General features: G+C 48.0%; 1 protein-coding gene across 5 annotated transcripts in view; it reads left to right on the top strand.

Annotated features, from left to right (window-relative positions):
- Positions 1 to 22,901, top strand: part of SLC7A8 (solute carrier family 7 (amino acid transporter light chain, L system), member 8) — a 65,096-nt gene extending 42,195 nt beyond the window's left edge. For 4 of the 5 annotated variants that reach the window (XM_011990665.1, XM_011990664.1, XM_011990666.1 and 1 more), the window contains 8 exons: positions 5,073 to 5,198; positions 7,687 to 7,840; positions 8,760 to 8,883; positions 10,258 to 10,361; positions 16,710 to 16,806; positions 18,449 to 18,598; positions 20,047 to 20,224; positions 20,898 to 22,901. In XM_011990665.1, coding sequence (XP_011846055.1) covers positions 5,073 to 5,198; positions 7,687 to 7,840; positions 8,760 to 8,883; positions 10,258 to 10,361; positions 16,710 to 16,806; positions 18,449 to 18,598; positions 20,047 to 20,224; positions 20,898 to 21,064 — 1,100 coding nt within the window. In that variant the 3' untranslated portion in view covers positions 21,065 to 22,901. The remainder of the gene's footprint in view (positions 1 to 5,072; positions 5,199 to 7,686; positions 7,841 to 8,759; positions 8,884 to 10,257; positions 10,362 to 16,709; positions 16,807 to 18,448; positions 18,599 to 20,046; positions 20,225 to 20,897) is intronic. The other variant, XM_011990668.1, reaches the window with a different exon arrangement.
- The last annotated feature ends 2,747 nt before the right edge of the window (positions 22,902 to 25,648 follow it).

Here is a 25,648-nt window from a genome sequence, read left to right as displayed (position 1 = left end):
GGCGGAGGTTGCAGTGAGCCGAGACCACGCCATTGCACTCCAGCCTGAGCAACAAGAGGGAAACTCCATCTCCAAAAAAAAAAAAAAAAAAAAAATACTTAACTTAATCACGTTTGCAAAGTTCCTTTTGTCATTTAAAATAACATAGTCACAAATCTCAGGGATTAGAATGTTGATATCTTGGATGGTCATAATTCTACCTTCAACTGCCCCCAATACAAAGAGATCTGCTGTCATTGCCAAGGGGAGGAAGTGAAGGAGAGACTTCTGTAATTCCTGGAGATCAAAGTCTGGGGTCAGAGCTGGGCTGGGGCTGAGGGCACCTTCTCTGCAGGGAGCCCAGCCCTCCGCAGTGGGCAAGCCAGTTACAGGTCGGCAGCAAGGACTCTGAATCCCTCTGCCAGTCCTGCAGAAAGCATTGAGCCCATCTCTCCTGCTTGGCAGCTGGGAGGCCCTGGACTCTGGGCAGTGTTCCAGATTGCTAGAATCTGAATTTTCCTCCTCCTGCCTGACTCATTCTTTGTATCTCTTCTGTCACCTTGATGTTGAGTATTTCAAACTGGATGGATTAAGTAACCCGCCCCTGACTTAAGCATCTTCTTGAACTCTTGTCTCCTTAATAGTCTTTCATCTTATTTTTTACCCAGGAAGCAAGAAGGAAAGAGGGGAGGAAATGCCCAAAAATATATATACAAGCCTGGAATTCCATGAGGGCCTCTAAAGAAGCAGCAGCCACTCCCACAACTAGATTACAATGTACAAGAACTAGAGTCTTATGACTTTTTATTTTGTCCAGTTGGACCAGGATTATAAATTTCTCCATGTTGCCAGGGTCTCTTCCTCCTATAGGAGGCATCTCTGATTCCCCTGGGCTGAGTTAGGGGTTCCTCATAGATGCCCACTAGCTTCTGCAAATAACTTTGCCATCACCTCATTGTTTTGTGGCCATCTCTTCACCTGTCATCCCTGTTACACTGCCAACTTCCTAAAGGCAGGGACTTGTGTCTTATCAATAACCTCCCCACCAACTAGAATGCCTAGTACATGTAGGCCCTGCATGAATGATGGATGAGTGGATGAGTGGATGGATGGATAGATGATGGATGGTTGGATGGGTGGGTAGGTGGATGGATGATGGATGGATAGACGGGTGGGTGGATGAATGCATGGATGATAGATGGCTAGATGGGTGGATGGGTGAATGGATCTATGATGGATGGATGGATGGATAGATGGATGGATGAATGGATGGATGGTTGGATGAAAAGCCCCTCACATTTCAAAGCTGCTGTGGCCAATGATCCTCATCTACATGTAGCTTCCCTGAGGTCACTGTATCTCAGGCATGTGGAATTCAGGGTCTAGCCGAGAAGAGAGGGTTCTAGAATATCATCGTCAGCAACAGACAAGTGCCAGGCAGTAGCTAGCCAGCAGCAGGGCTCCTAAGCAGGGCAGGAACTTGGCAAGCACCCACTGACCTTTCCTCTCTGGATGGAGGCTCAGGTTTCAGCCTGCTGTGAGGGAAGTTGTCTTGTGGTACCAGGAGACTGATACCCTCTTTCCCCTCAGTCACATGGTGTGATCACCCAACTGCAGGGTGAAGGGCCAGATCTGGGGCCTGCAGCCATTGTTCCAAGGAGATTAGGTGTCACAGGCAACCTGCCTATCCCCACCTCATTCTCCGAATTTCTTTTTGTTTCTGAAAGGTTATTGTGAAGGTGAAAGGTTAAATATTAGTCAAGGGCTGGGTTCTTGGGAAGTGATGGAGATAAGATTAGGCAAGACAGAAGATAGCCACAGATAGGTTATTTGACAAAGCATCCCTATCTCTGTCACCCCAGGAAGACCACAAAGCTGACAGTTTAAAGGTGTCTTTCTGTGTGACTCAGTAAGGTCCATCTTGTAAAGAGATGATTTCATGTTTTCTTTTCCAGCACAACAGGGAGGTGATCTGCTTAGGGGAGGAGGGATTTCTTTGAGTTGTCCCGCTCTGCCCTTGTTTTCCTCAAGTACTTTCTGTCACTTCCCCCTCCTGCCCTCTCCTCCCCTTGGAGAAGGATTTTCTTCCCTGAGATCAAGATCTGGTTCCTTATTGTGTAATCCTTACCTGTCCCTGAGGCTCCTGGGGTTTGTTTCCTAATCTTCCTTCCTTTTATCAATCTCCTTTATCCTTGAGTTACTGCTGTGTCTGCCTGAATTCCTGGGTGAAGGGGCCCAGCCTTGTACCTTGCATGCCTTGGGGCCCAGGGAAGAAGCTGAGATCACAGACCCAGTTGTTTAGAGTGACCTAGGTTGGCTTGTCACCAGGCACATGATCCTGAAATCCTTATTGAATTGAGTAAGACAAACCAAATGTGTATTTATCAGGATGTCAGTCCATCTGGAACATTCGGGTATTTACAAAGTGTTCTCCCTGCTTGGGCACTTAAAATCCTTCCTCTGACAACATGTTTTGCTTCTCCTTATATGACATCATCTTGGATAGTAGCTCTTCCATGAGGAGTCAGGAGCTTCTACTCTTGAAGTCAAGTTTCCTGTCGCCCTTTGGCAACATGAAGCCAACTAGGGATTGTATCTCCTTTTGATGAGGTTCTTGGGGAGCAGAAGCTGTTGATGTGCATTGTGGAACGTGTAGACTGAGATGATATTGGAAGGCTAATGAACTGTGATATTTTTAAATTCTTTTATTAAATACTTGCTGAGCACCTACTATTTGCAGGCACCAATGATATGTCCTGAGATTTAAAAACGTGAAAACATTTACTTGCCCTTGGTGTCTTAAAAAAAAAAAAAAAAAAATGTAGTCTAGCTCTGTCGCCCACACTGGAGTGCAGTGGCACAATCTTGGCCCACTGCAACCTCCGCCTCCCAGGTACAGGTGATTCTCCTGCCTCAGCCTTCCGAGTAGCTGGGATTACAGGCACTCGCCACCATGCCCAGCTAATTTTTTTATTTTTAGTAGAGACGGGGTTTCACTGTGTTGGCCAGGCTGGTCTCAAACTCCTGACCTCATGATCCACCCACCTTGACCTCCCAAAGTGCTAGGATTACAAGCGTGAGCCACCGCACCCGGCCAGAAGCAGGTCATTTTGATACAAAGAAATACATCCTGGCCAGGCACGGTGGCTCATGCCTGTAATCCCAGCACTTTGGGAGGCCGAGGATCAGGAGGTCAGCAGATTGAGACCATTCTGGCTAACACGGTGAAATCCCGTCTCCACTAAAAATACAAAAAATTAGCTGGATGTGGTGGCATCCCAGCTGAGGCAGCAGAATGGCGTGAACCCGGGAGGTGGAACTTGCAGTGAGCCGAGATTGCGCCACTGCACTCCAGCCTGGGCGAAAGAGTGAGACTCTGTCTCAAAAAAAAAAAAAGAAAAGAAAAGAAAAAAGAAATACATCCCAATGTTAGATATAAACAAAGTGGTATGGGATTGTTCTGGAAAGAAGGAACAAACTTTGTTCCTCGTGTACAAAACACAGCTGATATATCTTCCCTTGCAGGCATGTTGTTAGGAATAAATAACATGCTGAATTATAAAGATTCATAGAACAGGTGACATTTAAGCTGGATCTTGAAAGAGGAGAAGGGATTTGCCAGGTGGAGACGGTGCACGAAGGAAGGTTACAGACGGGTAATGTCAGGACCATCATACCCTAACCTTCTCAGCATCAAGTAAGGTTGGGAAATACTTGGAAAGTAGAAGTACCATTTAAGAATAAGATATTGATAAAATTTGATCAGCCATTCAAGTGAAGTCAGAGCTGCCACACCACCCAGCTTATTTTTAAAATTTTTTGTAGAGAATTGCAACTCCCCATGCCACCAAAGAAGATTTGTAAATGGATGGCAAATAAGCACATGAAAAGTTGCTCAACATCATTAGTCATTAGGAAAATGCAAATCAAAACCATAATGAAATACAACTACATGTCCATTAGCAAAAACTGACAATACCAAATGCTGGGAAAGATGTAGAGCAACAGGAACTCTGACGTGACAGTGGGAATGCGAAATGAGACAGCCACTGTGGAAGACAGTTTGGCAGTTTCTTATAAAGTTAAACACATTTACTCTATGGCCCAGAATCTCATTCCTGGGGACTTACTCAAGAGCAATGAAAACCCCACTCAAAGATCTCTACAATCCACAAAAAGAAAAAAGACATCTACGCAAGTATTTATCACAACTCTTCATAATAGTCCCACACTGTGAGCAACCCAAATGTCTATGGAAAAACAAACAGATACCTGTATATCGTAGAATGCTATCTGGCAATAAAAAGGAACAAATTGTAATATATGCAACAACATGAGTAGATCTCGAAAGCATTATGTTAAGTGAAAGAAGTCAAACACAAAAGACCACATATTGTATGATTCCATTTACGTGACATTTTGAAAAAGACAAAGCTATAGGGACAGAAGTCAAAGTAATGCTTATAGAGGTAGGATAAGAAGATTTGCCTCACTGACTACAAAGGAGCATGATGCATAAGGAAACTTTTTAGAGTGTTGGGAATGTTCTACATATGAAGTGTTGAAGTGATTAAGCCATTCAATGCATTTGTCAAATCTCATCAAACTGTACACTTAAAAAAGGTGAGTTTTAGTAAGATGTAGATTATATCTCAATAAGCCTAAGTAACAGAAGATTCCCCTAAGCCTCTGTTACCCCAAAATCAGGCTCAGGAAAGTGACTTCCTGAATCCCACCAGCTGCTCACAGCTCCCCTTGCACAAATAACAACTTGAAGACAAAGCCCATACTTGTGCCCTGATCAGATATGATTTTACCCCCAAAGCCAGTGCCTACACTTCCATGCCTACTTCTGGCTTCCAGCCCTCACCAGGGCATGCTGTTCCCAAGTTCTAATTTGGGACATGTAATCTTCATTTGTAACCCATTAACCTAGCCACAGTCTCTGGTCCCTGAGGTTGAGCTTGCTGGGTATCTGGCTCACCTATTACAATCTCATCATCAGGACGAGGGAGCACTTCTGCTTGTGTGCCTTGGGCATCATGCAGCCAGATACAGCCCCTGAAGATCTGTTTGGGGGTCTTTCATTTCAGTGCTCCTCACATGGGTCAACTGTTCCAGTGTGCGGTGGGCCACCCGGGTTCAAGACGTCTTCACAGCTGGGAAGCTCCTGGCCTTGGCCCTGATTATCATCATGGGGATTGTACAGATATGCAAAGGTGAGTATCACAGGAACAACAGGTGCTGCCCAGCTTTCCTCCCCTTGCATATACACACCCTCTCAGCCCAGCTTTGAAGGTATGTACACCCTGAGATTTCCCCAATTCTAGCCTTGAGTGACTTCTCTTCTTCTTCCCTTGCTTGACAAAAGGGAAGGAGAAACCATTTTCCCCGAGGTGGTTGGGGGTAGGGAATACTCCCCTTAGGCTGCAAAGGTCACCTCTCCCATACTTACCTCAAGGCTCTAGCACAGCTAGGTAAAGACCCCACATATCCGCCAAGTGTGGTCGATCACGCCTGTAATCCCAGCACTTAGGAAGGATGAGGCAGGAGGATCACTTGAGCCCAGGAGTTTGAGACTAGTCTGAGCAGCATAATGAGATCCCATCTCTACAAAAAATTTTAAAAATTAGCGGGGCATGGTGATGCATGGCTGTGGTCTCGCTTACTCTGGAGGCTAAGGTGGGAGGATCACTTGAGCCTGGGAATTTAAGGCTGTAGTAAGCTATGATTGTGCCACTGCACTCCAGCCTGGGCGACTGAGAAAGACCTTGTCTCAAAAACAAATAAACAAACAAAAACCCCAGATCTCTAGATACCTATTGTCTTTTTCCCCCAACCCCAGGGAAGCTCCCTGCCTCTTCTGTTGAATCTTGTCCACATCTTAAAGTGGAGGACAGAGAAAGGTATTTTATGTTTCAAAATTACTTATAATCTCTGAGAGAGAGAGCTCTGCATTCCCGGGGCCCCTGCCAACATTCCCCACTGGATTTGGCCCTTTCCAAGCCTGAGGCTGTATTTGGTTTCCATGGGACCCATGGCACCTCGAGGCTCTGCCCAGTGTCACTGCCTCATGGAGAAAGTCAGGTGACAAACAGGGAAACTTCCCGCAAGCCCTGAAGGCAGTGTGGGCAGCCTGGACTTCTACTCCAGGAAACATAATTAAGTTTCTGCTATATAATATGCCTGATTGTTTTAAACAGTTGGATTAAGTTCTTTAACAGGTTATGTATTGCTTTCAGGCATTTAGACTTAAGGAAATCACTGCGCTATCTTGTCAAAAATAGTGAGTCCCTCCTAAGCTGGCCTCAATTCTTTCTCCTGGTCACCCTAATCTCCTTATTTCCTGTCCCAATGCTAAACTGCAGATGAATAAGTAACATATGATCAGTTACTCTCTATCTCATTGAAATTTTAGCCAGTCAGCAGACGATTCCAAGGACCCACAGTCTGCAGCACACTGTGCTAGGGGCTGGGAAGGCAGTTTAAACAGCTCTTTGCTAAAAAAAATTCCTGTCCTTAGGGAATCTTGAAAAGAGAGACGGCCAGGCATGGTGGCTCACGCCTGTAATCCCAGCACTTTGGGAGGCCAATGCAGGCGCATCACTTGAGGTCAGGAGTTCGAGACCAGCCTGGCCAACGTGATGAAACCCTGTCTCTACTAAAAATACAAAAAAATTAGCCAGGCATGTTGGCACATGCCTGTAACTCCAGCTACTCGGGAAGCCGAAGCAGGAGAATCACTTAGAACCTGGGAGGTGGAGGTTGCAGAGAGCTGAGATCGCGCCACTGCGCTCCAGCCTGGGTGACAGAGCGAGACTCCATCTCAAAAAAAGAAAAGAGAGACCAAACACACACCTCAGAAACAGATAGGAGGATATCAACAAAGCAAGCAGCAAAACAAGCTTGAACTAATATAGCATTATGGAAACTCACGTTTGAGTGTTTGTTGTTCTGGATGCTTGCTTGTTTTTGTTTTTTTCTTTTTTGGAGACAGGGTCTTGCTCTGTCACCCAGGCTGGAGTGCAGTGGCGCGATCTCAGCTCACTGCAACCTCCACCTCCCAGGTTCAAGTGATTCTCCTGCTCACTGCAGCCTGAAACTCCTGGGCTCAAGTGATCCTCCCACCTTAGCCTCTCAAATAGGTGAGACTATAGGCATACATCACCACACCCAGCTAATTTTTTTAATTAGTGGTGGAGATGGGAGTCTCGCTATGTTGCCCAGGCTGGTCTCAAACTTCTGGCCTCAAGCATTCCTTCTGCCTTGACCTCCCAAATTGTTTGGATTACAGGCCTGAGCCACTGCGCCCAATCCTGGATGCTTTCTTCATGAAAATGTAGAAACTTAGATATCAGCGAAAGTGGTCAGGAGATTACCAATGTCTCCAATCCTGTATTTCCAAAGCCCAATTTACCATGTCCTTTCCTTTTAAATAACTTTACCTTTTACAGAATGAGCATTCAGAACTGTGCTTTGAACCTAAACCCTCATTTGGACTCCTAGTTTCCAGGGCCTCGGAAGCCCTGGACCTGAATTTTCCTGCTCTCTTTATCCCCACGTATCCAATATGTTGGGTTCACTGGAGACAAGACAGAGTTGGTGTCATTGCCACACGGAGGGGTGAGAGGTGGGCCAGGGCAGGCCAGGGGTTGCTGGGCTCCTGGCTTGTCTCACTGAGCAGCCTCCTGTTGCATGTGTCCACAGGAGAATACTTCTGGCTGGAGCCAAAGAATGCATTTGAGAATTTCCAGGAACCTGACATCGGCCTCGTCGCACTGGCTTTCCTTCAGGGCTCCTTTGCCTATGGAGGCTGGAACTTTCTGAATTATGTGACTGAGGAACTTGTTGATCCCTACAAGTGAGTTGAAAGAGCCCGGCTATTCCCTCTCCCTTGAAGGGCCACAGCACCTGCTGCTGGAAAGAGGGAGCAGGTGTACATTGCCCACCTCGCCTTCCTCAGCCCCATTCGGACTGTGATTTGATCTATCCTGAAATTGTAGTTCATTTCCCAGGCATTAAACCATTTGCCGTTCACCCCACCAGGAGGAGAAAAGGATCCAGTGATTTTCCCAGACCCGATTAGAAGCTGAGAACTGTACTGCATTAACACCACTGCCTTAGACAACGAACTGTGCCCTGAGAGGCTTCTGGGAATCTTGCTTGTTTTAGGACAGGCCAGTCTTGGTGTCTTGAGGCAGGGGGAAAAGGTGCATTGTGGAGATCCAGGTCAAGATCAACAGGTGTGGAGCATACTTCCAACCTGAGTTGTTTTATTGCCTTCATTTTTTTAACTTATTTTTTCTTTTGTTCTGTTTTTAGAGACAGGGTCTCACTCTGTCATCCAGGCTGGAGTCCAGTGGTACAATCATAGCTCACTGCAGCCTCAATCTCCTGGGCTCAAGCAAGCCTCCCACCTCAGCCTCCTGAGTAGCTGGGACTACAGGCACATGCCACCATGCCCAGTTAATTTTTTAATTTGTAAAAAAGAGGTCTTGCTATGTTGCCAGGGATGGCCTCGAACTCCTGGGCTCAAACGATCCTCCCTCCTTGGCCTCACAAAGGGCTGGGATATCAGGTGTGAACCACCACGCTCAGCCTCCTTTCCTTTAAATTATCCTGCCCATATTGAGGCAAAGGCCACCTCCCAGGGAAAGGAAGCCTCACAGAAGTCTGCAAGGCTAAGCGCCTGCAGAAAGACAGAAGACACCCCCTGGACTGCATGGCAAGTCTGGCGTCCCGGGTGCCAGCCCTTCCCCTCACCTCCTCTCCCTCTACAGGAACCTTCCCAGAGCCATCTTCATCTCCATCCCACTGGTCACATTTGTGTATGTCTTTGCCAATGTCGCTTATGTCACTGCAATGTCCCCTCAGGAGCTGCTGGCATCCAACGCCGTCGCTGTGGTAAGAAATGAAAGTCCCAGTCTCTCATATGAGGAATGTGGACGTAGACTTGCCTGCTGTAGCCCCACTCACTTTTTCCTGATCCATGGCCTTGGGGAAGTGGAAATCACCCCCAAGTTCTCAGGACAGAAACAACATATGTCATTGGCTGGGGTATCTTTAAATGCCCAGGAGCAAACTGGTGGCTGGGTTGTACCTAGAACAGCTACAGTGGCAGAACCGAGTCAGTGCCACAGAGACCGCATGGCCTAAGAAGCTGTAAGACATTTACTACCTGGCCTTTTCCAGAGAAAGTTTGCCAACTCCTAATCTTGGGCACTTCAAGCTCTAAATGTGAGAGTGGCATGAAGCAGACAGGCCCCTCCTCAGAAAGACGTCATCTTGCACAAGACATGCCATTTCTCTCTGCCTTCCTATCCAGAAGCAGACGTCAGGTGTGCTCTTTGGGGCAAGAGACCATACTGGTGCAAGGGGTTGGGATCCTTGACATCTAAGAAGGACCTGGGAGGCACCTTGCTCCCTCACCTGGCATCAGGCTGGGCCACCACCACCCTGCCAGTCTCTTCACTGGCCTCATCTCAAAAGACCGTAAAGAAAAGAGGTCCTCCCATTTCCTGGGGCAGCCTGTTCTTATGACCAACAGCCTTCTATTCTGAACAATCTCTCCTCAGTAATGTGCTGTAAACCTGGCTCAGGGAATATAGACAAGGCTGGTCCCCTGCGTTGTATAGTCCTTGAATACATGAAGATTCGTCTATAGCTTCACAGCCTTTTCTTTCTCAGACTAAGGAGGGGCTCATTCTTATCATTTTACCCCCAACTCATCTGTTTTGATGAACTGAGAAATTCTCACCCTGTGATTCTGGATTAATCCCTATTTTGCAGTTGGGAAACAGAGGCTCAAAAATCATAAGCTTTGCTCAAGGTCTCACAGCTCCTAGCTGGAGGGCAAGGATCTGCCTGACAAGCCCATGCCCTTCCCTGTGCTGGAGAAATCGTATAATGTATGTGAGGCCTGGATCACACCACCTGGCTTCCAGTGCTGGTCCCTCCGCTTGCTGGGTGTGTGATCTTAGGCAAGCTACTTAATCACTGTGTGACTCACTTCCTCATCCATAAAACAAGAATAGCGTTAGTTCATTATTACTATTACCACTGTGTACTACCTTCTTCAGTTAATTAGCCTAAAACATGCATTAACCCCCCTGTGGAGGGGGTCCACCCTTGAGAGGGTGGGGGCTCTTAAGCAACTTGGCCAGAGAGAATTACAAGGGTGGAGATGGGAGAAATGGTTTCCCAGAGTGAAGTGGGAGCTAAGGGGTTGGGCAGTGGTAACCTCTCCTTCTTTGCTTATCTCCTTGTTTCCTCTCCCAGACTTTTGGAGAGAAGCTCCTAGGAGTCATGGCCTGGATCATGCCCATTTCTGTTGCCCTGTCCACATTTGGAGGAGTGAATGGGTCTCTCTTCACCTCCTCTCGGTGAGTGCTGCCTGGGCCCTTCCCCGGCCAGGGGCCACTCCGCTGTGCACTTTGCTGTGTTTGTATATGGTGGGCTTGTCTCTGTCAGCAGGGGTCTGTGTGGGCATCTGGATGGTGGGCTTGAAGAGGCGTGATTGCTCACACGAGGGCGTGTGTGTCAGTGTGGATGCTGAGGAGTGTGTGCTGCTCACGTGGTCACCTGCGATGTGTGTGGCATATGGATCCTAGGTGCTTCACATGTAGTAGCCTGTCTCATTTCAAAAGGAGCAGAAGACAGAGGAGGCCACCAGCCTGCCTGATGCAGCCCCCAGTCAGGGGCTGTAGTTGGCAGCAAGACAGTATCTTGGCTGCCGTCCTAGAGCCCCCATTTCCACTTGCCTGGAAACAGGCTGCTGCTGGCTGGAAAAGAACCCCATTTGGAAAGGGACCAAGAGGGAGACTTGTGCCTGGGGCCTCTGGGTCTGGCCTCCCATGAATGTTCTGGAACTAGCCTGCAGGTGGGATGGGTTCACCCTAATTGCCCCAAGAATGCAGAGCTCCTCCCTGCTCAACCGAGGCGGCTGGAGAGGCCTTTTCGAGGCCACCCATGAGACTCAGGTGGAGAACGTGAAGTGAGAGGGTGGGGGAAAGTGGAAAGCAAACATCTGTCCAAAGAAAGAGCCTTTTATCCATGACCCCCACCCCAGAGCTCTCTCAGAAGCCAGAAGTGCAAGCAGGTCCACGAGTCCCAGGTCCTGCCTCTACGCATCCGGGGACCCGGCCCTTTCTTTTGCTGTCTTCAGAAGGGGCTGTTGAGGCTAGCAGATGTTGAATGACTTCCACTTGTGTGGTTCAAGGGGTCCTCCCAGGTTCTCAGAAAGCACCCCCTGCCCTCAGGGTACAGTCCTGCTCCAAAGATGAGTCCCTGAGTTCAGCTGCTTCCAAAGCCATCACATCAGGGAAGAGTTCCTGTGAAATAACAAGGTAGTGCCATGTTTTTAGGACCCAGGGCTGGAAAGAGGTGGTGTGGGTGTCCCCTGTACCCTGGGACCCTATGACACTCACCCACAGCAACCTCGTGTGCATGTTACACAGGAGCAGTGGCCACATGGAGGCCCCGCCGAGGCCGAGCAGTGGAAGAACAGTGACCCATGAGGCTCCCTGAGATCTATTGGAGGAGAGTGACTGGCTACAGTCACTTTAGAGTGGGGTTTGTCCCTCAGGCAGGCCAAGCAGCGGTCTGCGTGCATGTGGTCTAGTTGTGTGTGCATGCAGGAAAGGGTGGCGCATGGTGTGCTCCACCTCCGATTCAGAGGCGAGACCTCACACACCCAGGCCTCCTCTGCTCATCTTTCCAGTTCCTTCTTCCTTCCTTCTCCTTCCCTCCTTCTTTATCCCCTGTCACTCCTTTGTGTTCTCGGGTAGGGAGTGGATGATCCTTGCTAAAGAGTCAGAGTGTGTGGATGTGTGTTATGCTTAATGTCATCGTCTCCTCTGTTGTCGGCTAGCTGGGCAAGGACTGTCTGTTGTGAACTTGACACTTGCAAATGCTGTTGGATCTGGACAATTACACTTAGTCCTGTCTGCATGTGGGGGAGGGACGTGAATGCAGGACCCTGGCTATGTGCACGACAAGTCCCACAGAGCACCTGGTGCATGAGACTGCCTTGTAGAGGGGCGGCAGCATGGGAGAGGGGACAGGGATGTGTATGGCTGCATGAAACTAGTGACACTGGCCTAGGGAGTTCATTATGGTTACTGCTTATGGGTATTTGGGGATACAGTCAACTCCCACACTTCTGATGAGCTGCTGCTGTTAGCTTCAGTCTACTCCATACACAAATTACAAAGTAAGTGACAATTCTCTGAACTCCCAGTGCACTGAATCTGTGCCTTTTTGTTCCTGTCAAGCTGTATCCTGCCTGTCATCCCTTAGGTGAGCCTTTCCCCAGAAAATAGAAAAAAGTGGTCCAATTTGCACTGACATGTAAATTACTGTTGACAGCCCCTAATATTCACTTTTCTCTTAGGAGAGTAAAAGGGAAGGAGGGCTGATTTTTATGTTCAAGTTTCATATTCATATGTATATAATAGATGTACATATTTTCAAGGTACAGATGATGTTTCAATACATTGATATAATGTGTAAAAATCAAATCAGAGGAATTGAGATATCCCATCTTCTTCAATATTGTCTTTTCTTTATGCCAGGAACATTCAAATTATTCTCTTAAAATTTCTTTTTTTTTTTTTTTTTTTTTGAGACATAGTCTCGCTCTGTTGCCTAGGCTGGAGTGCAGTGGCACAATCTTGGCTCACTGCAAGCTCCGCCTCCCGGGTTCACGCCATTCTCCTTCCTCAGCCTCCCGAGTAGCTGGGACTACAGGTGCCTGCCACCACGCCCGGCTAATTTTTTGTATTTTTAGTAGAGACGGGGTTTCACTGTGTTAGTCAGGATGGTCTCGATCTCCTGACCTTGTGATCCACCCACCTCAGCCTCCCAAAGTGCTGGGATTACAGGTGTGAGCCACCACGCCTGGCCTAAAACTTTTCTTTTTAAAAATAACTTTTATGGCCAGATGTGGTGGCTCACACCTATAATCCCAGCACTTTGGGAGGCTGAGGTGGGTGGATCACAAGGTCAGGAGACCAGCCTGGCCAATATGATGAAACCCCACCTCTACTAAAAAAAATACAAAAATTAACTAGGCGTGGTGGCAGGTGCCTGTACTCCCAGCTACCCAGGAGGCTGAGGCAGGAGAATCACTTGAACCCAGGAGGCAGAGGTTGCAGTGAGCCAAGATCGTGCCACTACACTCCAGCCTGGGTGACAGAGCAAGACTTCATCTCAAAAAAAAAAAATTAAAAAAAAAATAACTTTTGGGGCTGGGCATGATGGCTCATGCCTGTAATCCCAGTACTTTGGGAGGGCAAGGTGGAAGGATTGCTTGAGCCCAGTAATTCAAGACCAGCCTGGGCAACAAGGCAAGACTCTGTCACTACAAAAAAATAAGAAAGAAAAATAAGTAAAAAATAAAATTGATTTAAACATCAATATCCTACTTGTGATACTATAATATAATTGTGTAGCATGTTACCAATGGAGGAAACTGGGCAAAAGATACATAGGATCTCTTTTTATTATTTCTTACAACTGTACTTCGTTGTAAGATTCACTGAATGTGAATTTACAATTATCTCAAAAAAATTATCATTTTTTAAGTTAACTGAGCATGGTGGTATGTACATGTAGTCCCAGCTACTCAGGAGGCTGAGACTAGAGGATCACTGGAGTCCAGGAATTGGAGGCTGCAGTGAGCTATAATCATGCCACTCTACTCCAGCCTGCAGGACAGAGCAAGACCCCATCTCTAAAAATTGGAAACATAAAAAGTTTAATTTTTTTAAGTTAAAAAAAATCTTTATTCTGATTATAAATATTCCATCTATTTTACAATTTTATTCATTTTTTCCTTATCTTTTTTTTTTTTTTTTTTTGAGACAGCGTCTCACTTTGTCACCCAGGCTGGAGTGCACTGGTGCAAATACAGCTCGCTGCAGCCTCAAACCTCCCAGGCTCAAGTGATCCTCCCACTTCAGCCCCCTCAGTAGTTGGAACTACAGGCACACTCTACCATGCCTGGCTAATTTTTGTATTTTTTGTAGAGACAGGTTTTCACCATGTTGCCCAGGCTGCATTTTACAATTTTTAAAATTTTTTCTGTAATGTATAAGGAAGAAAATTAAAGTTAACCATAATTTCACCACCCAGAGATAATCAGTTAGCATTTTAATAAATAGGCCCATAAATAATCTTAAAATTAATTGGCATTTGGGCATAGTGGTGCACACCTGTAGTCCCGGCTACTTGGGAGACTGAGACAGAAGGATCATTTGAGTTTGGGAGGTCAAGGCTGCAGGGAGCCGTCATTGTGCCACTGTACTCCAGCCTAGGCAACAGAGCAAGACCGTGTCTCAAAAAAAAAAAAAAATTATTTGCATTATAGTTTTCAGTACTGTTTTTTCATTTAATGTTATATTTTGAGCATATTCTCATGTAATCAATTTTTTTCAAAAACATGACTACATAATGTTCCTTTTTTTTTTTTTTTTTTTTTTTGAGACAAGTTTAACTCTGTCATCCAGGTTGGAGTGCAATGGCGTGATCTCTGCTCACTGCAACCTCCACCTCTGGGTTCAGGCAATTCTGCCTCAACCTTCTGAGTAGCTGGGATTACAGGCACGTGCCACCACATTTGGCTAATTTTCGTATTTTTAGTAGAGACGGGGTTTCACCATGTTGGCCAGGCTGGTCTCAAACTCCTGACCTCAGATGATCCACCCACCTCGGCCTCCCAAAGCACTGGCATTACAGGCATGAGCCACTGTGCCTAGCCCATAACATTTCATCTTATGCAAATCTATTTTATCAACCTCCTACTTTTAGGCACTTAGGATATTTCCAATTTTTTCTTTCTTTCTTCCTTTTCTTTTCTTTCTTTTTGAGACAGTTTCTTGCTCTGTCGCCTAGGGTGGAGTGCAGTGGCACAATCACAGCTCACTGCAGCCTCAGCATCCCAGGCTCATGTGATCCTGTCACCTCAGCCTCCGGAGTATCTAGAACAACAGGCACACACCACCATGCCTGGCTAATTTTTTTATTTTTATTTTTTGTAGAGACAAGGGTCCACTATTTTTCCCAGGCTGGTCTCAAACTTCCAGGCTGAAATGATTCTCCCACCTCAGCCTGTCAAAGTGCTGGGACTGCAGGTGTTAGCCACCAAGCCCAGACAGGATATAATTTTTTTTTAACTCAATCCCACAAGACAGGATATAAATTTTTAAGTACAATTTACATACAATAAAATATGCAGGCTGGACGCGGTGGCTCATGTCTGTCATCCCAACGCTTTGGGAGCCCGAGGCGGGAGGATCATTAGAGCCCAGAAGTTCAAGACCAGCCTGGGCAACATGGCAAGACCCTGCCTCCATATTTTTTAAAAAAAGCAGATCATAGGCTGGGCATGGTGGCTCACGCCTGTAATCCCAGCACTTTGGGAGGCCGAGGCGGGCAGATCACCTGAGGTCAGGAGTTCGAGACCAGCCTGACCAACGTGGAGAAACCCCATCTCTACCAAAAATACAAAAATTAGCCGGGCATGGTGGCACATGTCTGTAGTCCCAGCTACTCAGGAGGCTGAGGCAGAAGAATCGCTTGAACCTGGGAGGCGGAGGTTGCGGTGAACCAAGATCACGCTATTGCACTCTAGCCTGGGCAACAAGAGCGAAACTCTGTCTCAAAAAAAAAGCAGATCATAAATGTTCATTTTGATGAGTTTTGTGGGGGTAGTTTTGTTTGTGTTTGTTCGTTTTTGTTTTTCATTGTTGTTTTTTAGAGGCAGAGTCTCACTATGTTGCCCAGGCTGGCTTTGAACTTCTGGGCTCAAGCAGTCTTCCTACTTCAGCCTCCCAAGTAGCTAGAAGTACAGGTGTGTGCTACTGTGCCTGGCTTCCATTTGATGAATTTTGACAGTTGTCAAAATTCAACCACTACCCAAAACAAGATACAGAACATTTCCACCACCAGTTCTCCACTCCCACAAAAACAACTACTCTCTGACTAGGATAAGAGTGTTTTTAGACCAGGCATGACGGCTTACACCTGTAGTCCCAGCACTTTGGGAAGTCGAGGTGAGTGGATCATGAGGTCAGCAGTTCAAGACTAGCCTGGCCAAGATGGTGAAACCCCGTCTCTACCAAAAATACAAAAATTAGTCGGGCATGGTGGCACACACCTGTAATCCCAGCTTCTCGGGAGGCTGAGGCAGAGAATTGCTTAAACCTGGGAGGTGGAGGTTGCAATGAGCCGAGATTGTGGCACTGCACTCCAGCCTGGGCAACAGAGCAAGATTCCATCTCAAAAAAAAAAAAGTGTTTTTAAAGCTTTCCATATGCAGTTCGGTCCCAGTGTATCAGGGAATCTGCATCCTTTGAGGATGTGAGGAATGCTTTTAAAGAGATGAAAACTTAAGGCAACAGACAGAGGTTGCTCCTGCAGCCTTCCAGGCATTGGGAGCACCCCACTGAGTGACAGTACAATTATCAGTAACCCTGAGCCACCCCTACCACATTCAGGGTCTAACATACCCAGGGTTCATCCACTTTTCCATTGGCTGCCTCTGGTTTGCTTGCACCTGCATTTGTGAACACAGGTTCTGTGGCTGGTGGGGCGGAAAGTGTGCATGTGAAGGCAGGTACCCGGTTGGAGGGAGGATGCCCCTGTGTGGGCAGAAGGTAGGCATGGATGAAGGAACTCGGGCTTGGTGGTCCATGGGTTATCCCAGGCTGACCTGCTTTTCTCCCTGCCAGGCTGTTCTTCGCTGGAGCCCGAGAGGGCCACCTTCCTAGTGTGTTGGCCATGATCCACGTGAAGCGCTGCACTCCAATCCCAGCCCTGCTCTTCACAGTAAGGGCCCTTCCTGCTGTAACTCCCCACACACCTCCCTCTTTTTGTGCCTAGTCTAAGCTGGGAGTTCATGCTTTTCACACACACCCCTGTTACCTTTCCAGTCTGCTGCTAGGTCTCACTGGATCTTAGATGATCTGGCAAATGATACTCATCAGCTTTGTTAATATCAAGAGATATAGCAAGGAAAGATCCTGAGTCCTGAAATACCTAAGGCTCTCGGGCTGACTTATTTCCATTCTCCCATCCTTTTGGGTCAGACTGAACTGACTGCCTCAGGATTCTACAGCCTCAAAAAAATATGTCTCCCTTGGCTCTCCTCACACCTGTTACCGCGGGGTTGTGGCACTGGTCTCTACTCCTGGCTGGTTGGTCCCTGCAAATACCCACTCCCCACATCAAGCTTCAGGGCAGCCTGCCAGTCTCTTGGAAACATCACTGAAATGAATTTAGTGTTAAGAGTACACCAAATAAGAAAAATCATAGAGGAAGACTGATAAACTGAAAACTGTGAAAAGGAAACTTGGGACAGGAAAGAGATGGGAATAAAATATCCCCAGAGTAGAATCATTTAGAGAGAGCTAAAGGAAGGAACAAAGACTTGTCCCCATTGAGTCTTTTGAGTTATTTTTATTTTCCTTCTGGATCCTGAATAAAACACTAAAAATGATTTTGGTCCACTGGCGAAGCAGTTAGAAATCAGAATAACAGAGCTCATGGGAGTCAAGAGCATTGTACAGCATTGCTGTACAACATCAGAATGTTCAGATGTAGGAATGAAGGTCACCTTGACTGGTTGGTTGTGAAAGGTGGCTGGAGAAGACAGTACTCCCAGTGGGCCATACCCTTTTTTTTTTTTCTTTTCCCAGTTAGAGCTATTGGTGCAGTAGTGTGACTAAAAGGCAGATGCAGCAAGAACCATTGAAAGCATCTCAATTATTTTAACCATCGGCTCTCACAGGAGGACGGAACTTTTGTTGACCTTCACAAGTTATCAGAAGGGAGGAGCATGGTTCCAAGAGAGCCACAGAGATGATTTTGAAGTTGGAAAGTAGACTCTGTCAAGAAAACCTCATTCGGATGTTATGAGGGTTAAGTGAGTTAATCTTTGTCAAATGCTAAAAATAGGGACCTGGCACACAGTAAGTTCTATGTAACCAGTTTTGAAATTAATAAAGAAAAGGAAGAAAAATAGATGACTCAGCCAGGAGAAAAGGATGAGGGCAGGAATAGAGCCTTAATCTGTTATTAACAATCTTCCCTAAGGGATTTAAAAAAATGAAGTTAGCTTGAGCTATAACCAACAGAGACATACAAATGAAACCGGGGCTGACACAGAGCCAGGTAATACCAGGGTGGTCAGTCTAGCTGCTTATGCCCAGTATCCATTCTAAGTGGTTAGTGCCTGTGCCATACCAGTGGTTAAATATTTTCATCATCACCCCTGTAATAAGAAAGGACTTCCTAGCGATAAAGATGTTGTAACGTCCTAGGTTACTAGGGGAGGTTCTAAAGTCTCCATTTCGAGACATCCATTATACAATGGCATCATCTGCCTGCAGGCTGGGGGACAGCCCCTAATCTATAATACCAGTCTCCGAATATCTTTTGGATCACTGATGAGCTCTTCCCACTTCCCCAGTGCATCTCCACCCTGCTGATGCTGGTCACCAGCGACATGTACACACTCATCAACTACGTGGGCTTCATCAACTACCTGTTCTATGGGGTCACGGTTGCTGGACAGATAGTCCTTCGCTGGAAGAAGCCTGATATCCCCCGCCCCATCAAGGTGAGAGAACCTCCCTTTGGGGTCCCCACCCCTTCCTCTGTGGTTCTAGCTGCAGTTCAGATGTTTAAATCACCTCTCTTCTTAGCTGCTGACCACACATCATCATCTCTGATGGTAGCAGACCCTTTGGAAAGCAAGGGCCATTTGTGAATGGGACCATCATTTGTGTTCTCCACTGGGGATGAGATCGGAGCAGACTGTAGCTGGGGAATAAGTCAGATCAAATGTCACTTTCATCTTGACATTCCTTTGTTTCCTACCAGTCTAAGCCTTAAACTCCAGCTGACTTTTCAAGGTTCTCTTATCTCCCCAACACTTCCTCCTTGTCCCTCCAGATAGCTGGGTTCACTATGTGCTGTGTCTCCATCCCAGAATACCTTTCCTCCTATCTGCCCATCTACATTGTAACCATTTTCCAAATGCGCCTCAAGTACCTCCTCTTCCTTGAAGTTTTCTAGTCCACTGCAACCCTCCATGATCCTCTCTTTTTAAACTCCCATAGCCCTACACATATAGGGTGCTCAGTGAACCTAATATTGCTACAAGATATAACTCTGTGATAGAAATTAATGGGATTGCTCAGAACAAGACATGCTAGAGCATTATGAGTTCTCCAACAAATTAGAAGAATAGAGTGTACTCCAGAGCTATTTGTACAATCCTATTCTAGAAACAGTGACTAGATGCTTCTAGAAGATCCTTCCAGCTGAAAAATCAAAGGCTCTCCAAATCTCTCAGTTCACTGGCATTTCCACCACGATTTTCTACTCTCACTCTTAGAAAACCTGCTAGAGGGAAGAGGAGGTAGAATAACCCCAGGTCCCCACCACACACATCCCTTCTGAGCAAGGAAGACAAGGAAGAGAAAGGCAGCCGAATCAGGACTGCCCCTGGAGCCCTGAAGAGGATACTCTAGGGAACTCCCCACATGTGGCCCATAAGGAGCTGACATTTGCCATACTGTGCCCACATAAGGGCCCTGCATAGAAGTGGGCGAGGACCAGGGAGCCTGAGTGATTAGAATCGTCTCCTGCCTGCACTTTGTGCATTGCCACACCTCCCCTCCACCCTAGGACCTCAGCAGACGCACCCATGTGCCAGCAAGCTTCTCCATCCCTATGGGCTTCTCTGGCTGCCACAGGCACATGGCATGCATGATGAGGCCTTGTCTAATCACACCCAGGATCGAGGACATGGGCAAGGGGGGTCCTTTCCTCCCTAGCTCCTCCCCATCCTTTTCCTGTCTGACCATCCATGTTCATCAACATTTGTGCATATAGCCCCTGCCCTATCAGGGATGAGTGTGGGACCACAGAGCTGAGGGAAGCCCAGCCTTTGCCCTTGAGGATGTGTCTCTATGGGTGAAGAAGAGAGAGAATGCCTCAGTCCCTAGTCCTGGGGGCCGCGGGGCCTACACAATTCACATGCCTCATGCTTCTGCTCCACAGATCAACCTGCTGTTCCCCATCATCTATTTGCTGTTCTGGGCCTTCCTGCTGGTCTTCAGCCTGTGGTCAGAGCCGGTGGTGTGTGGCATTGGCCTGGCCATCATGCTGACAGGAGTGCCTGTCTATTTCCTGGGTGTTTACTGGCAACACAAGCCCAAGTGTTTCAGTGACTTCATTGGTGAGTTGTTGGAGGCTCTGGCTGGCTTGAGGGCCTCCTGGGCTGGAATGCAGTGGTCAGTGATGGGGTGGGGGAGCCACCAGGGCCAGGAGACCTAGGCTCGCCTTCTCCTTAGTCCACAGAGCTCTGGAGGAGTCCAGAGCAGGGAAAGCAGATGCCTTTTCCCAGAGACCTCTGAGGGAGGAGAACAGCTGGCATTTCCATACAGACCTTAGACCTGCAAGAATAGGCAACCTGGGCTGGGCACAGTGGCTCACACCTGTAATCCCAGCACTTTGGGAGGCTGAGACAGAGGATCACTTGAGCCCAGGAGTTTGAGACCAGCCTGGTCAATATAGCAAGACCCCATCTCTATTATTAAAAATTTAAAAATTAAATAGGCAACCTATCAGCCATCCTGTGAGAGCTGCCCCAAGCTGGGTGGAGACCAGCGGAGACCCTGGACTTGGGGGTCAGTGGGCACAGGGAAGGTGGAAGGCTGGGGCCTTCATGAGCAAGGAGCAGCCGGCAGGAGATGCAGGAGGCAGACCAGGTGGAAAGGATTCTCCTCAAGCACTGACTGCTCTGAAGAGGCAGAACTTGGAGCAGGAGAGCCGGGAAGGGCCGGGGCCGCTTGGCCAGGTTGGTGGGATGCTCAGCACCGGCCTGGTTTCTGTTTGATCTCTTCCTACAGAGCTGCTAACCCTGGTGAGCCAGAAGATGTGTGTGGTCGTGTACCCCGAGGCGGAGCAGGGCTCAGGGACAGAGAAGGCTAATGAGGACATGGAGGAGCAGCAGCAGCCCATGTACCAACCCACTCCCACCAAGGACAAGGACGTGGCGGGGCAGGCCCAGCCCTAAGGACCACCATTCCCTCAGCTGGCTACTCTCTCCTCCCTCCCCTTTTATCCTACCTCCCTGCCTTGGTCCCCCCAACACATGCAAGTACACACACACCCCTCTCTCTGCTTTTGTCAGGCAGTGGTAGGACTTCGGTGTGGGTAGTGAGAAATTGTAAACAAAAACTCACATTCATACCCAAAGAACCAGTCTCTCACCCCAGGGTCCATGTCCCAGGCCCCACTCCAGTGCTGCCCACACTCCCAGCTGCTGGAGGAGAGGGGAGATGCCAAGGTGCCAAGATGCCGGGCCATACCCTCAGCTGCTTCTTCAGGAACCAGAGCTCATTACTGCCTTCCCTCCCAGGGAGGCCCCTTCAGAGAGGAGAGGTGGCCACAGGGGCTGTGTTGCGGGGGCACAGGCTCAAGCAATTCTGTCCCCATCAAGGGGTCAGCTGGAGAGACCCAAGACCCTATCTCTTCACCAGGGACCCAAAATCCAAGGGGATGCTTCCCTCTGCCCTCTTTCCTGCCCCTCCCCATCATACCTGCACCCACCCCAGCCAGGGCTCCCTGTCCAGAATTCGGTTCTCCTCAGGACGCCAACTCCCAGAGCTAAGGACCAAGGAGAAGAACAGCCTCTCCACCCCCAAGTCAGGCGGTTGAGGAACATACTGAGAAAGGCTCAGATTGCAGAAACCCAGCCCTGCCCCTGCCTCCTGCATCCTGCCCCCAACATGGTGCCAAAGCTTCCAGAAGCCAAAAAGGCTTCTGATTTTTAATTTAGTGGGCATCTCTCTCAGCAACTCCACCTCCCCATCACAGGAAGGAGCAGTCCCCTGCTATCCCTACAGCCACTCCCAGCACGCCCGCACCATGCCCTTCTCCTCTCTGGGCCTTGGCTTGGGACCGGGTGTGAAGGATCCCCAAGTCCTTCAGGCCTGAGATCGGAGCCAAATCAGCCTTAAGTCACCTCCCATCCAAGAACTTGGCCTAAAAATACTCCCCTATTTCTAACCCTCAGGACGGATCTGATATTAAATGCCTTCCCTGGGAGGAAGGGCGCTTTCCCCCTCCCCAGAGGTGCCCATTCCACACCCTGGGAGACTGGGGAGAGCATTGACTGAAGCCCAGTTCCTTTCCCGTCCGTCCTCAACTCCAGTAGCCCCCCACTCCTCTCAGGTCTCAGTGCCATGCCGTCTTGGGGCAGGGTGAGAGGGCAGCGGCAGCAGGGCGCCCGCTCTGGAGGTCCTCAAAAAAGGCCCTCCTCTGTGGCTGGCGGCCTCTGACCCTTCCCTGGGCTCCAATGGAAGGCCATGGAGTTTGTCATGGGCCCTGCAACCTCCCCAGTCACTCCTGCTGCACTAAGGACTTAGGATCCTTTTATCACAAATCGGGATTCTCTCCCTCACCGCAGTTCTGTCTGCTTAAACTGGAATACACAGGAGCCCTTCCTGACCTGGGTGGTGTCTCCCAGCTTCCCCGCCCAGCCTGCCTGCCCCATAGTTGGTGAGATGCCAAGTTTGGTCTGAGTTGTGACCCCTTCAGCGTAGATGCCCGGCAGGCTGGGGTTGGCCCCTGGAGGGTCAGGGGACCATCTTCTTGTTCCCTCTTTTCTCATTCCTCCAACTTCCTCCCCTCCTTCAATTATTTTTTTGTAAAGTTGATGCCTTACTTTTTGGATAAATATTTTTGAAGCTGGTATTTCTATTTCTTTTGGATTTTTTTAAATGTAAGGTTGTTTTGGGGGGTGGAGTTAGAACCTGGATGATAATTTCTTTCGCTTGGTGTAGGTTTTAAGATTTGTTTTGTGGAGAGGTTTTTTCTTTTGATGTAATAAAATTTAAAACGGAAATGAAGTTGGTGGTGTTGATAATTAAGTAACCTTTTGAGACAGAGTCACCAGGCATTTCCTCTTAGGAGATCGTGCCAGGTTCCTTCCAGAATGCCATTCCTAAAAGCTCTTGCTCTCTGTAACTTCTAGCTATCGTAGGGACTCAGTACCAGTGCATTCAAACCACTGACTCTCATTCTGAACCAAAAACATCATCAACAGACAAAAGTACAACAAATTTACAGATCTCAACTGTTGACTGCAATTCTGGAATCAGGCAACACTTCATTCCATTAAATAAAATACATGTTCCAAAGAGTTGAGCAGAAGAGGTTGGCTTTACAGACAGGAAAGGGCTGAAGAAAGCTGGTTAGTCACTTTTCAAAGTTGCTTTTCTTGGCTGGGCACAGTGGCTCACTCCTGTAATCCCAGCCCTTTGGGAGGCCGAGGAGGGAGGATCTCTTGAGCCCAGGAGTTTGAGACCAGCCTGGGCAACATAGCAAGACCTCGTCTCTACAAAAGATAAAATTAGCTGGGCATGGTGGTATGTGCTTGTAGTCCCAGCTACTTGGGAGGCTGAGGCCGAAAGGAGGACAGGTTGAGCCTGGGAGGTTGAGGCCACAGTGAGCTGTGATTGCGCTACTGCACCTCCAACGTGGGCGGAAGAGCAAGACCCTGTCTCAGAAACAAAGTTACTTTTCTTGTAAGGTGGGGATAGGGAGACAGAACAATAGAAAAATAACTGATTAGTTAATATCAGGATCCCTCAGGCTACCGTGTTTTGTGTAAAGATTAAAGCAGAGGGAACTTCATTATCATGCCCATTGAATATTGAAATTGACCTGTTTTAATTGGCTGTTATATCTCTCTCCTGATTTCTAGGAAGGTCAGATAACAACTTAGTTTAGATTTGGTGATGTGGAACTTTAGCATGGGGGATTCCATTTTGATTTTAGTCTGGTCTGTGGGGCCTAGAGCAGGAGCTTAGTCCAAAACCATGACCTTCTGTACTTTTTTATTTACCAACACTCACTCATTCCTTCTTGGAGTCACGAAGTGTTACTAAGTTCCTGCTCTGTGCACCATAGTGAAAGCCTGCAGACTAACTGGGAAGAACTCAACACTGCCCAGGGTGGGAACGTGGGCAAGGGAGAGACGGCACCCAGCCAAGCTGAGGGAGGCAAAGGCAGACGTCCTCCCAAAGCTCAATCAGCAAAGGCTTCTCTCATCAGCACAGCCTGAGCCAAGTCTATGGGGCGAGTCAGGATCCGAGGAGCTTGATGGGAGGGCCTGGGAGGTAAGGCTAGGTTCACTCAGCTAGACAGAGCCATCTGAGAAGAAGAGTTAGCTCTAGGAGGAAGAGTAGGAGGACCATTGGACTAGGACAGGGAAAAAGGAAGAAGTTGTTAAGGTATGTACAAGCACTTCCTGGTGTTTTGGGTTAACTGCCAGAGGAAGTTGATGGGATTAGCCCCAGTCCTTGCTTTGTGTCCCTGTCTTTATGGGCTGCCTTCCTGGCTGCGTGTCCAGAGCCAGCACTGCTAGCAGATGTAGGGCAAGGGCGGGGAAAAGGGGGTGGTGGAGGGGCAGTGGTGTTAAGACATCACCCTTCACCATCTGGAACACTGTGAGGACAAGGCAGGCAAGATGCCGCCACTCCCAGTCCTGGCCTGACGCCAACACTCCTGCTTTGTGACTGTCATTCTTCCAGACAGGCTGGAAGCTCGCCATTCAACAGGGACGCCGAGCTGGGAGGCCAGCCACTAAACAGCTGTGTGTCCTTGGGCAAGTCACCTTACCTGCTTAGCATTTTAAGAGAGAGAGCTGGACCTAATCGTAAACAGTTCCTCAATCTTCCAATTTTAGGTTGTCCCAAAAGGCAGAGGCCAGTCTTTTCCAAGCCTCACATCTGCCCTTTGGGCCCCCCTTCCCCAGCACACACACCGTTTCTTTCCCTGGACTGCCCCAGGCTCCTCCCTATTGCCCCATTTGAGCAAGTCCTGTCCCTCGTCCCTTCTCACTCCATGGAGGCACTTGTCCTTCAGGAGCACCCTCTCTTTCTGTGACACCTGCTGATCTTTTCAACCTGGTCAAATGGGCAAATGTGGGTCTCCTCCCGGGCAACAAACATTTACTTTTAACCTGGCCATTTCCCGTCTTAACCCTGTCAGTCACTTTAATGCTAGGAATTTCACATGCTCTGAGTTTAGGGAATTTGGGAACATTTTGAAAGTCACTGAAATCGTAGCTGCTTATGCATTCATTTATTAATGTGGTCACACAACAAATCTTTTTGTGACCATTCTGTCAAAGACTTTGCTATATGCTGTAGAAATAGTAAATTTTTTTCCTGATTTTTCTAAGTCAGCACAGACTTCAAATATTTTCTTCCATTGTCTTCATAAGGATATTCAGATGTGTCAACCTGCCTGTCCTTCTTTTTTTTTTTTTTTTTTTTTTTGAGACGGAGTCTAGCTTTATTGCCAGGTTGGAGTGCAGTGACGTGATCTTGGCTCACTGCAACCTCCGCCTCCCAGGTTCAAGAGATTCTTCTGCCTCAGCCTCCAGAGTAGCCAGGATTACAGGCACGTGCCGCCACGCCCAGCTAATTTTTTTTTTTTTTAAGTAGAGACGGGGTTTCACTATGTCAGCCAGGGTGGTCTTGATCTCCTGACCTCGTGATCCAAACGCCTCAGCCTCCCAAAGTGCTGGGATTACAAGTGCGAGCCACCACACCCGGCCCTGTCCTTCATTTTAATTCAGGAAATGTGA

The sequence above is a fragment of the Mandrillus leucophaeus genome, unplaced genomic scaffold, assembly GCF_000951045.1.
Source record: "Mandrillus leucophaeus isolate KB7577 unplaced genomic scaffold, Mleu.le_1.0 Scaffold380, whole genome shotgun sequence".
Classification (NCBI taxonomy): Eukaryota; Metazoa; Chordata; class Mammalia; order Primates; family Cercopithecidae; genus Mandrillus; species Mandrillus leucophaeus.
The sequence above is the reverse complement of the archived record's forward strand: the minus strand, read 5'-3'. Positions and strand labels throughout refer to the sequence as shown.